The sequence below is a fragment of the Macaca fascicularis genome, chromosome 1 (genome assembly GCF_037993035.2).
Source record: "Macaca fascicularis isolate 582-1 chromosome 1, T2T-MFA8v1.1".
Taxonomy (NCBI): Eukaryota; Metazoa; Chordata; class Mammalia; order Primates; family Cercopithecidae; genus Macaca; species Macaca fascicularis.
This window is the reverse complement of record NC_088375.1, coordinates 150,700,386-150,713,175: the sequence shown is the minus strand read 5'-3', so window position 1 is coordinate 150,713,175 and position 12,790 is coordinate 150,700,386. Positions and strand designations below refer to the sequence as shown.

The 12,790-nt window shown below is 35.1% G+C and overlaps 1 protein-coding gene across 3 annotated transcripts in view; it reads right to left on the bottom strand.

The window, feature by feature from the left end:
- The window catches only part of TTLL7 (tubulin tyrosine ligase like 7), an 89,944-nt gene that overhangs the window by 66,388 nt on the left and 10,766 nt on the right, over positions 1-12,790 (bottom strand). For 2 of the 3 annotated variants that reach the window (XM_005542913.4, XM_074003148.1), the window contains exons 7-9: positions 8,953-9,117; positions 4,630-4,788; positions 49-143 (exon numbers count right to left, since the gene is read on the bottom strand). In XM_005542913.4, the coding sequence (XP_005542970.1) occupies positions 49-143; positions 4,630-4,788; positions 8,953-9,117 (419 nt within the window). The remainder of the gene's footprint in view (positions 1-48; positions 144-4,629; positions 4,789-8,952; positions 9,118-12,790) is intronic. The other variant, XM_045368339.3, reaches the window with a different exon arrangement.

The following is a 12,790-nucleotide window of genomic DNA, read 5'->3' as shown; positions in this document are numbered from 1 at the left end:
AAACGTGGAGATAAATGCCCAAAAGATAGAGAAAATATTTTACCTTACCTTATGTTTAGTAGCTTCAATGCATTTAGCAGCACTCCCCTTTTTACATCATAGTCTATTTTCTGATCAGTTCCAAAGCTTGGGGCTCGGTTAATCTGAAATTTACAAAGAAAACAATATTGGAAGGTAAATAAATATTCAATACATATTTGTTAATTTAATGTGGGATCTCTAGCCAGTAGAACAACCCTACAATAAACCTCAAAGCTTTACATGGTAGATGGCCCAGCTATTATTGCCACATCTCCATTCCGCATCACCCTAGGGCAACAAATTGCAAGGGACTGACTACTGGCACCATCTCCTTCTCACTGCTGCCTTAGTTCAGGAGCTTTACTGTCAGTATAAGCTGACCTCTCCCTCCATTCCACTCTCTCCATTACCCCATGCAATTTAGGTTTCTTAAGTTTAGAAAAGTTAAAAGTGATTTAGCCTAACAAAAAGGTAATAGTGATATTCATGTTACCAACACAGTAATAATTATACCAACACAGTAATAATTATATACATCTATATATTTAAAATATAGAAACTATCAGTGCTCCCTTTTCACTGCTTCAGATCTTCAGGAATTCATTAAGATGAAAAATAAAAGAGCTGGAGTGTTTGTTTTTGTGTTTGTTGAGTCTTGTTACTGTTGTCATTGTTATAAAAATATAACTGGAATAGCCGACGTTTAAGAAAATTTCTTAATCAGTTAAATCAGTTGGTTAGAACGCTGCTGAGTTCAACACAACAGTTTAGCTTCTTGACCACCAACTAATCCCTTAGGCTATCTCAAATATATGTGTGTGTGTGTGTGTGTGTGTGTGTGTGTGTGTGTATACTAGTCACAGTTATACATATCTGTCACCACAAGAGACAAAACAATTGAAAGCATGCATTCTACAACTTGCACCTGAAGAAATATCACAGTTACTAGTCACAGTTATACACATCTGTCACCACAAGAGACAAAACAATTGAAAGCATGCATTCTACAACTTGAATCTGAAGAAATATCACATTATAATCAAGAAACTACCCAGGAATATAACATCTTTAATTAGAAATGTATCACAGGTTCACTGCAGAAAAATAAGTAAAAAGAAGGAAAACAAGTAACAAAAGATTACCTGTAATCCCACTACTTAACACTTAGTGTCTTGTTAACCACGTGGTAGATAGTATTCCAGATATTTTCTATGTATACATATTTAAAATATTCATTTTACCTTCCAAATGCATATCTATACGAACCATACTTTATTTTACATTCCAAGCTTTTCTCTTAATAATGTATCATGAAAATCTTTCATCATGCCATCATTTTGATGGATGCATGGTACTCCTTTTATACAGATATGCCATGTTGTATTTTGATTCCTTTGTTGATTTCTGATTTAGAAGGTGACAGACACGTTCCTGTATTTGTGATATAGTCTCAAGGAGAAGGAAATAGCTTGAAAATGGCAATAACATCCATTTATTCCAGGTCAATTTGAGAAAGGGAGTTTATTAATCTATTACGAAAGCTCTAAGCATTTCCCTTTACAAGTGCAGAGAAAGGGTAAAGTAATATATCTTATAGGAAAAAAGTTTCAACCATACTGATTCAAATATCTGGAGTTTATAATACAATTAATGATGGTGTTGCCACTATATGTTACATGGTTACAAAATAAACCAGACATTAAAGAACTGATGAGTAAGTGGTACATTGGAATGTTATCTGTCTTTGTAGAATTCCTCAGAGACTCCATTCCAAATTTCAGTGTGGAATTGTGTCAGGCATATCCCTCCTCCAGGATGGTACTGAGGTCTCAGTATAAAGCCATCTCAGATCTCAATCTCTCTCTCTCTCTCCTTACCTATTTCAAATTTTTCCCTCTACTATAAGATAAATTGGTCTGTGAAGAGGTATACCCACACAAGATAAACTGTTAATAATATGTGGAAAGGCAGGAAAACTTTTTCAATTTAAGTTTTCATTCAGGGTTGTTCTTTTTTTTTTTTTAAGTTTTATGAGAAAGGTAAAGAAAAAAAAATAGAAGAACCACAAATGGCTGACAGAAGAAACTAAAAATTAGTGTTCCACCCAGCCAAAATTCTCCTCTATAGTGAGATGATTTATTTGGTTCTCATTTCCTACCCCAATTCTAAAACAGACAAAACATAGTAGATGTTAAAATCTCAAAATTCAACAGCTTGTAAATGCATTAAAAATGAAAATTATTATAAAATGTATTAAATTAGTAAACACTATTTTCAACGGTCCTAAAAATAGTTTTATCAAAACAAATAACAATCACTTTTTCCACAAATTAAAGTATCCATAATAGCTTCTGTGCTCCTAAGTTAGTGCTGTTCCCTCTGCACCACAGCCTTTCCCCACCCCTACTTTATCTCTCTCAGCCCCTAGCCCCTATCCCACCCTTCTGCAGCCCTACAAACTTTGCTCAGGTGTTTCTTCTGTAAAGCTTTTTTTTTTTTTTAACTCTCCAATACACACAGTTACGCAGAGATATTAATCACACTATCGTTTTTGTTATTTCCCTTTTACCTACTAGTACTCATAACTAATACCATAAAATGCACATCTGAATAATGGCTACACCAGTGCAAGTACTCTGTCTTCTTGTATCCCCACCACCTAAGACAATGACTATAACTTAGTAGGTTTCTGTTTAATTTAAGAGTACTTAAACTATTGGTGGTATATTCATACTCCACCCAATTTCCATGTTTTTCCTAAAAAATGTTTTCTACTTAATGAAAATTTGTGCAATTCTGCCACTAGCAATCAGTCCCTGAAATTACTGTTTAAAAGTTATCACATACCCAGAAGCACCTTCTACCTTATTCCACTTGATGGCGCCAAAAGGTTTTTAACAATGTATATTAGACCCACTAAAATTTCAGCAGGGAGCAAAACACAAGGCAAGACTGAAGATTCTTTTAACCGTTTTAATATAATAAATGTTCATTATCCACAGCTCTTGGTTATTGTGGAGTGTTTTAATGGTTCTGATTGATCTAGAAACAATGAAGGAAAGAGTAAAGAATGAAGAAACATTCATGCAAACAATGGTTATTTTGATTCTTGTAAAATCCAGAATTCAACCATTCAGTCAACTCTGATTTAGCAAGCTAATGGAAAGCTCTAGTGAAGCAAATGGTTTTTTTTCTAAAAAGGAAACTAAGAGATCTATAAAGTCATTATTTCCTAATATCCTCCTTATGCACATGCCTCACTTTTTCCCCACTCCATCAATGACAAAATAAAAGTACAGGGGCAGAAGACAATATAGCTAAGAACAGTAAAGGACTGCTGCAGAAAAAGCAAGAAATCTAAAGCAAATGTCAGGCCTTAGCAAGATGAAGGGTCCATAGTGCATAGTCAAGTGTTTTCATATCCAAGGAATGGAGGAAGCAGAGAATAAGTAAAACTCCTCATATTTATCTTATCTCTAAGACCCAGGCTGGAGCAAAGTCTGAATATCCAACAGAGAGAACTGTATTTCCTTGGAGACACAATACATGTTCTTGTTTCACGCGTGCGCACGCACACACACACACAATCTTTGGCTCTCAAATTAGAAAAGTATAATTTCTTGGAAATGTATTTTTAGTATGCTCATCTCACCTACCACTCATTCAATTTGCTTATGCAATCCGTGATATTACATACACAACTTCTAACTTACAAATCACTAACAAAAAGAGAGACAATTGATTTAAAATGAAAGGTAGTGGCTGATGACATCTTCTATAGCAATATGTTCCTGATTAAGTTTCCCAAACATGATATTTAAGTGGCCACGAGAAGGTGTGTAACCCCAGATCAAGGAGCTTAAAAGGAACTGCTGGATGGGATCTTCTGGACCACATGACTTCTAAGGTTTCTTCTGGGTAATATAAATGTAACTAGCAGGAAAATATATAAAAATTGTCAACAGAGATAATTTTTACTTTCTCCCTTTTACTATTTCGTATGTGTTACATGACCTTTTATCATCAAAGAAAGATAATGATAACTCTCACTCTACCAGGGACTGGCAGCAAACCTGAAGGCATACAGTTGACAGTCTCCCTGAGGGAAGCCCCAGGTATATAACATGGCCTTAAAGGAGACATTTACCACCTGGGGTATCGGATACTGAATACTGATTAATGAACCAATTGGAGCCTCTCGGAGAGTTTGAAGGGGAGACACACTGAAGGCAAGATTCTGAAGCCCAGGCACCCACAGAGAGGAGAGACGCTATCCAGACCTCATGACGTGGTAGAAGCCAGGAGGCTGAGAAAATAGTAGAGCAAGTAAGCAACAAATCAGTAAAAGCACCTTCACACTTCAATCCCAAATACCTGGCCTAGAAATTCACTTGACACTAATTTTGGAAAAGTAATATCAAACACTTTGATTCATTCTTAGAACTATTGTAGTCCCTGAATTTTTATCCTCTTCTTCCCACTTACTCTATTCAGGCTTCATTCTAGACAGTTAATGGGACAACTGTGTTAAGTACAGATTTTTAAAGCATTTATTTTAATACATAAGGACAGTGATAACTCCTCTTTTTTTCTTAAAGAATGCCTTACCTCCAGAAGCCATGGCTTTAGTTTTCTATCCAATAAAATATCAAATCCCAGGACTTCAAAGCAGACACTTTCGCTTCCTGGAGGTTGACCAGGTCTACACATTCGATACGCATGCAGGACATGAGGTTCTGCTACAATCAGGGTTTTTACCACCAATTCCTATAAGATTGTGATAAAAGAGGTGAAAATGCCTTTGTGTCTCATTTCATATATGTAAATATAAGCAGGGCCCACAAACTGGCAGCCTAGCCAAGTTTACAAGGCTCTGTGGCATCTAGCCCCTGCCACAGATCTAACTTCATTCTTCACTCTTATCCCTGCCCACTGCGCTCCTCATGCTTGCTTTGGGTTCCTCAAGTAAGTGACGCTTCTTCCTATCTTAAATCCTTTGCATTAGCTGTCCCCTCTTGTGGAATACTCTTTCCCCTATATTTGCAACTCTGGCTCTTAAGACATTCAGAAAGGCTTTCCCAACCCCCAAGTTAAAAGTAGCCACCCTTCATTTCTTACCGCACCACTACACACAGCATATAACCAGTTGATATTTTTCTTTTTACATTAGAGCAGGGACCTTGTCTGACTTACTTATAACACCATTCCCAGTGCCTACAATAGTAGCTGGCATTCAGTAGATATCCAAGTAAATCCAATTAACTTGTTTACTTTGTAAACAAGTTATTCATACTTGTTTATATGTTAAAACAAGTAAGGCAGTTGTTAAAACAAGTTAAAAACAAGTAAGGTAGGAGCATAGGCTAGCCCCATCCAGAAGAGATGAAGGTGATAGGGAGGAAAAATTCCAAGGAGAGTAAATTATTTCACAAACACCAGTATAGAAACTCTACTTAGATAAAGGCTGAAAGGGCTGGAAGACAAAATCTATGAGAGTTGAGTTTCTTTATTTAGTGACGATTTTGTAGTGTATAAGTTTTATCTGAGAAGAGTGTTACCAATTAAAAGATTGGCTCTCAATATTTTCTGAGAGAAATCACATAATACTACTGGGATGAGTTATTAACCCTAATTTTTAAAAAGCTGTTTTACTGAAGTTTCAGAACAAGCTGTAGGAGAAAAGCTGTCTCACTTATTTTTGCTCAGAAGACATTGTCATTTTAACTCCCTCTCTACAGGTATAGGCAATAGGAAAAGACAGTTAAGAACCTGGCTCTAAAATCAGGATTCTTGTGTTTCTTCCTGGGTTTGTAACTTGCTAGCTGTGCAACCTCAGTCCTGTTGCTTAAACTTTGTGAGTCTCATTTTTCCTAAATATAATCTGCAAAAGGTTAATGTCAGAACAAAATGAGATGCCATGTAAAACTCTTAGCATAGTGCCCAGAGTACTATTATTGTTACTGTTATTCTATCATTCCTCTAGAATTCCACCTCATATGTCAGGTTAGACTCAAATACTCTACTACCTGGTAGAACAATATTTATTATATGAGTGATAAAAGAGAAGACAGACGTTAACCTCACTGTTACCCAGAACCACAATGCAGTTCATATTTGAGAATAACTATCAGAGGTCCCATGAGAGGCTGTTTTCAAAACATTTTGTTCAAGGTAACAAATTCATGACAGCACCATAGTATATAAAATAAATGATAAAAAGTCACTTTATATAAATCTTCGCCAATATTACTGAAACCACTTGAGAGCAGGAAAAAGTTAAAACTTTGACTGATAAGTGTCTGTATGGAACAGTATAGGCTGAGGGAGAGGGTGGGGACTGATTGTTAATCAACAGACCCTGAATTACAAATATGTTTTTGCTATGTAGAAAATAACCTGCTTTTAGATTGTAAAGGCAAGTTTTCAGCAGAAGTGAAAATCAGGAGTCATATAAACAAACACAAACGAAATTCCACTACTGTTTTTGAGAATTTACAACATAACATCACTGCTTTGAAATGTGATTTGTAGATTTATACCTTAGGTATATAAAAAGCAGTAAGGATATTTTTTTTTAATGATTATGCTCATTTTTAATCTCCATGGCTTGATTTTCTACTGATTTTTATTACTGACCAGAACAAAAGTACACGGCTCTGTTCTTCACACAGGGTATTGATGAATGCTACTTTTTATATATTGATAGTTACTTTTTGGAGAAATTGCCCCCCAAAAAGAGGTTATTAAAAATAAGTTATAAATTAAATTCAGGGAATTTGTGAACTAAGACATCAAGATAAAAATTTACTGCATAATTGCTTTCTCCACCTCCTCCTGTCATTCTCTTTTTATATTATCCCATTGATTTATCTTAAACAGTTATCTATATAAAGTATGCCAATTCTTAATAAAGACAGCCAATTTTCATATAATTACATAAATACAGACAGGTGTTTGACAAGATAATTATAATAAAAGTACTTGAAAAAGGTAGGTTTGTTAACTGATTGTTTATAGATGATTAATATGCATTCTTACTAACATAGCCAAGAAAGATGCAAAATTTATTCACCTATAGACAAGACCATGAAATGTGTCAGAGCTTAATAGGCCCACATTGGCTATGTTTGGGTCATATCTAAAAGTTATACTTCAGGTCCTAACAGAAAGTTAATTTCCATATCCTCTCATTAGTATTAGTCTTGCTTGTATACCTTCTCTTAATTCAATTGTGAGGAAAAAACGTCACTTAAAACCAATATATGTAAAGCTAACGACCCTCATTATTCTCCCTGATTCTCTCCATACATGCCTCACCAAAGCAGCCCAACAGGTTCTACCTTTTCACAAACATGTCCCCAAAGAGCCAAATCCATATGAGGGTTACAAATGTGTACATTTGTAAAAAAAAAAAAAAAAAAAAAAAAAAAAAAGAATGCCAGAGGGTATATAAAACTTTCTTGGTCCCACTGAGCAATACACCAATTCATTGAATTACCATCAGATGGAAGATGGTATGATCTTCCATCAATGAACTATGGTCCAAAATCACTGAATTTCACCATTGTGATGCTTCTGACTCACTATGATAGTAAACTGTCATTAGAATGGTTTTTGGAATTTCCATGAAATTGGCCTTGAGAACATAATTACATAAACAAATAAATGCAGCATTGTTATGATTCAATTTCTCATTTACATGCATTTCATCTCTCAGGAAGTTATAAATGAAAGTTAACAAATTGGTGGGTATCTGACCAAATCCAGATGACATTTTTGTTTGTCAAGTCTCAACATCTTTAAAATTTTTGAGTCCATTGCCAACATTTAAAATCATTTATGCCATTTCTGCCATTTACACATAATTTATCAACAAATTAGAAGAATAAGCCTCACTGGGCCTAAAATATCACTGGCACCAATAAGCTGGTGCTGAGTGGTGGCTACCTCCTTCAGACCTCTCCTGACTTTCAAATTATCACAGTTCCCAGAACACCCTAGTTTTTTCTATCTAGAGACCACTTCACTCCTTCTTACTTGTCTGACACCTAAGGACCTTTGGATTTATGGCCGGTGATATAGAAAGTAAGGTAAAAATGTCAACAAACAAAATAAACAAGGGTGAATAGAGTCATATGCCACATAACAGCATTTTGGTGTACAATGCATAGCATATTCAACAGGGATCACATAAGATTATAATACTGTATTTTAGGGTACCTTTTCCATGTTTAGGTATACAATCTTTACCATTGTATTACAATTGCTTACACTATTCAGTACAGTAAATTTTTTTTTTTTTTTTTTTGGCGACCAAATCTTGCTCTGTTGCCCAGGCTGGAGTGCAGTGGCACAATCTTGGCTCACTGCAATCTACACCTCCCGCGTTCAAGCAATTCTCCTGCCTCAGCCTCCTGAGTAGCTGGGATTACAGGAGCGCGCCACCACATCCAGCTAATTTTTTATATTTTTGGTAGAGACAGGGTTTCACCATGTTTGCCAGGCTGGTCTCGAACTCCTGACCTGATCCGCCTGCCTAGCCTCCCAAAGTGGTGGGATTACAGGTGTGAGCCACTGTGCCCAGCCTAGTACAGTAATGTTTTGTACAGGTTTGTAGACTAGGAGCCACAGACTATACCATATACAGGCTATATGATAGCCTAGGTATGTAGTGGGCTATTCCTATTCTAGGTTTGTGTAAGTACAAACTGTGATATCTGCACAATGATAAAATCACCCAAGGATGCATTTCTCAGAATGCATCCCTGTTGTTAAGCAATAGGCTGTGTAACGGCCTGTTTTTTTCTCTCTGGTCCTCTCAATTATAGGGAACCAAGTTCAATCAACTCTTAATGAACTTTCATGGCCTGACGGTGCTTCAAATTATTGCTGAGGACAGACCGTTATAATTGTGGAATGGCATAATCTTACTGAAATATCACTCCAAAACTTAGCAACATCATGTTGATTTGCTTGAAGGAATTCTGTAAACCATTTGATGGAACGTTTGCTGCCTTTGTTCTCAGTTTCATCCCGTTCGAAACGTTCATTATGCTTGTTCACCGAGTAGTTTGTCAGATGCATGTATAACTGGGTCTGTAACAAGTAAGAACCAAAGTGGTTACCACCTATGACATCCTAGAACTGCAACGTTTCAGAGGAAAAATAGACACTCAAAGACTAAAAAAAGTTTTAAAGTTTAAACTATATAGATGAACAATTTCATGATTATTTAGATAATATCCCAATTAAATGGAATGGCACATTTCCCTTAAAAGGGTTGAGAATGTAATCATCTACAGAGTTACTTTACATATTATTCAAAATATGTCTACCATTAAAAAGTATCAAATTAATAAGAATATAGAGTAATTAAAATGTGAAACTACATATTGCTAAGCAAGAAAAATGATCTGAGTTTGTTCTTGTTAATTTGTTTTTAATGTTTTTGGCTCTGAGAGTTTTCATTCAAATCTGTTTTGGGAAAGGAATTTTCTGAGAGAGTATTCTACGTCTTTTTCAAGAAAAATAAAAAATGAAAACTCAAGTAAGTCACATAGAGAGGCAGGACTACCAAACACAACCTCTGCACACCCATACTGACTAGGAGGCCCCTTTAGCTTGGTACCAGAGTGCACTTATAGCCAGCAGACAGAAGGTACCACATAATACTGTGCGGATGTCCAGTACAGTATCGTGCTCCATACTGGAGCTCTACGTTTTTGTCTCGTTATAATCTTACATTTGTTGATACTATTTTCCTTAAATTGAAAAAGAATTCAAAATTTAAAACTCCTCATAATTGTCAATATATATCTAATGCCTTTTTATCAAGCTAACACAAGCATTCATAAAAATCTATCTTTAATTCCTACCCTCCTCATGATCCTAAAGATTACTTTAGATAGCAAAGTTACATCACAATTAAAATATACTTCATTCACATGATTATTATTTTGATTTGTTAATAGCCAACTATATTCATGTCATATTTTATTTTTGCTGCAGTTCCTTAGGCCTATGGCATTGAAATCTTTGAAGCAAGAAGGCAGAAATGATAATTTGAGTACATATTGTTTATTAATCCATGTGCCTACCACTAATTAAGAATTTATTTTTTTCATTCATTAAACAATATTTAAGGAACACCTACTATCTGCAGCAGTCTCTGCTGGGCACTGTGGATACAAAGACAACAAAATAAACAACAGTCTCTATCCTTAGAAACAGGAAAAGCTTTAAATTAAATGATACTTAAAAGAAAAAGCATAAATCTTATGCTTACCTAATTTTAAGTGCTTAATTTAAAGAAAAAGGAAATTAACCAAGCTGGGGCACTTCCTAGTTTCCAAAATACAAATTTTCTTAACTTCTAAAAAGAGATTTGGAAAACAATCTTGTAAGGAAGTCTGTATTTGGCAAGAATTTCTTAAAATTAATAATACTAACACCACCACTAGCTATTCTAGTGAAAAATTAAGTAAGGAAACTTTGTATTTTTCTTAAACAGTATCTTTGTAAATGGACTGGAAATTCCACAACTTCACATTTACCTTGACAAAAATAGGCATCTAAGCAGTTCACTGCCAGTTAGTCATTTGCAAGAAATAGAACCAAAAGTAGCTATGAACCATACAGCAATCTGCAAGGATTGGCCAACCACTACATTGGTAGCAAAAACGGAATGTTTATTATATTTCAATGTTTGAAATTCTGTCTTATAATCTGCTTATATGTAGTTGATGAACATTTAATTCTTATAGAAATAATACATATATAAAATACATGCTCACTATTTTAAAAATTTGAAATAGGAAGAAGGAAAAAATACGTAGTAAGCTGCCATCCAGAAACAACCAATGAGAGCACTTTGGTTTAATTTTTCTAGTGTTTTTTTCTAAACTTACCTTTTACATAACCATGGTCTCACTTTACAGACACTTTTGTATTTCACTTTTTAATATTTTCATATCTCAACCTAGATATTCAATCATGAAATTCTAGAGATCTATGAGTGATATAGACATTTATGTAAGAGAACATCTTTTTTCTATATATGTAAAAACCAAAGCCAGGAGCTTATGTGATTCAAAAGCACATACAAAACGAGACCTAGAGGCCACACTTCCTTTCTCTCAATCTCTCATTGAGATTAATCCCACTGAATTTAAGCTAATTATATACACATAGGACATTAGAATAAAGCACTTTATCACCCAAAAGAGCTTCCAAGTCTTATTCTTTCCAATACTATCAAAAGATCACTCCCACCTTACACATATATAATCCACTCTTACCCATGCCAATTATTTAAAGTATAATCTATGTATTGACAAGTCTCAAATTATGTTTGTAGTTCAGAAATGTCTTCTGAACTTCAAACTTACACTGTATAATCAAATGCCTACAGAACAGATCCACTTGGAGGTCACACAGGCCTTTAAACTGAATACATCCACTTTCCACAAAACCTTTAATAGTTCCTGTATTCCCTTATCACCATTCCCTAATACACCATCCATCGGATGTCAGAAACCTGAGTTTTATTCTTGATTTCACTTTCCCTTTCTCTCATTCCACAAATCCAACCTGTGACCATATTATATCAACGTTATCCATGTTATCTCAAATATATCTCAAATCCATGCTCTTATTCTTGGTCCGGACCCACTGCTACTATTTCAATTTAAGTCCTTTTTCCTTCCATATGTGGTCAGACTAGAATACTTCACATGTTATTCAAAATATATGTAACTTCTTGTCTCTCTGACTCTAATCATTTCCATCCATCTCCACCTCCATCTCACATTCCAGACCAGGGGACATTCCTTCTTTTGTTTGTGTAAAACCCTTCAATCCTTCCTTTTATCTTAAGTTAAATTCTAAAATCCTAGACAAGGCCTACAAAGCCTTAAAGGATCTAGCTTCTAGGACTCACCATCCTCATCTCTGAACAGTCACTCCTTCTTATTCAGCCAAACTGACCTTGTCTGCTTTCTCCAGACATGCCACACTCTGTCTTACCTCTGAGCCATTCTTTTGCCTGAAGCTCCATCCAACCCTACGCTGCACCCGAATCTGGCTAACTCCTCATTATTCAGATTTCAATTTATAAAACACTCCCTCTCTAACCTTTATCTCCAACTGGATTATGTGCCCCTGCTATGCACTGTCATAGCACCTTCAGTTTCTTAGACCATCACACTTACCATCAGATATTATAATTGCTTATTTTATTTTCTGCCTCCCCACTAAACTGTTGCTTCTGTGAGGTCAAGCACTGTATCTGTCTGGTCACTGTTTTTTTAAAAACTAGCACAATGCCCAAAATGTGGTAGAGTTCAAACATCACTTGGTGATTGGCTATATCTAGACCTTATAACCTTTAATAATGTTTCTTTCTTTTAACTTCTTTTCCTATGAAAGGTTTGACAGTTTCCTTATTCTTCCTTTGCCGGGTTTACTACATTTTTCATTTTACTGAACATAGTACCATTTATGATCAGCCATTATTTAATGTTGAAAAAATGACCACATTTAATGGAGTTAATTGTGTGCATAATATTAGGGGAGAACAGTAACCAGGTCTTTGACAAGTTGGAAAACAATTAATTGTAATTTTAACTATAGTTAGTTACATCCAAAAGTAGGTTTAGAGGTTAACTAAAGTTTAAGTATGCATAATAAATTATAATTTAACTTTTATAAGCTACAAATTACAGTTATTATTTTCATGATAAATTTAGCTATAACTTTTATAAATATGTTA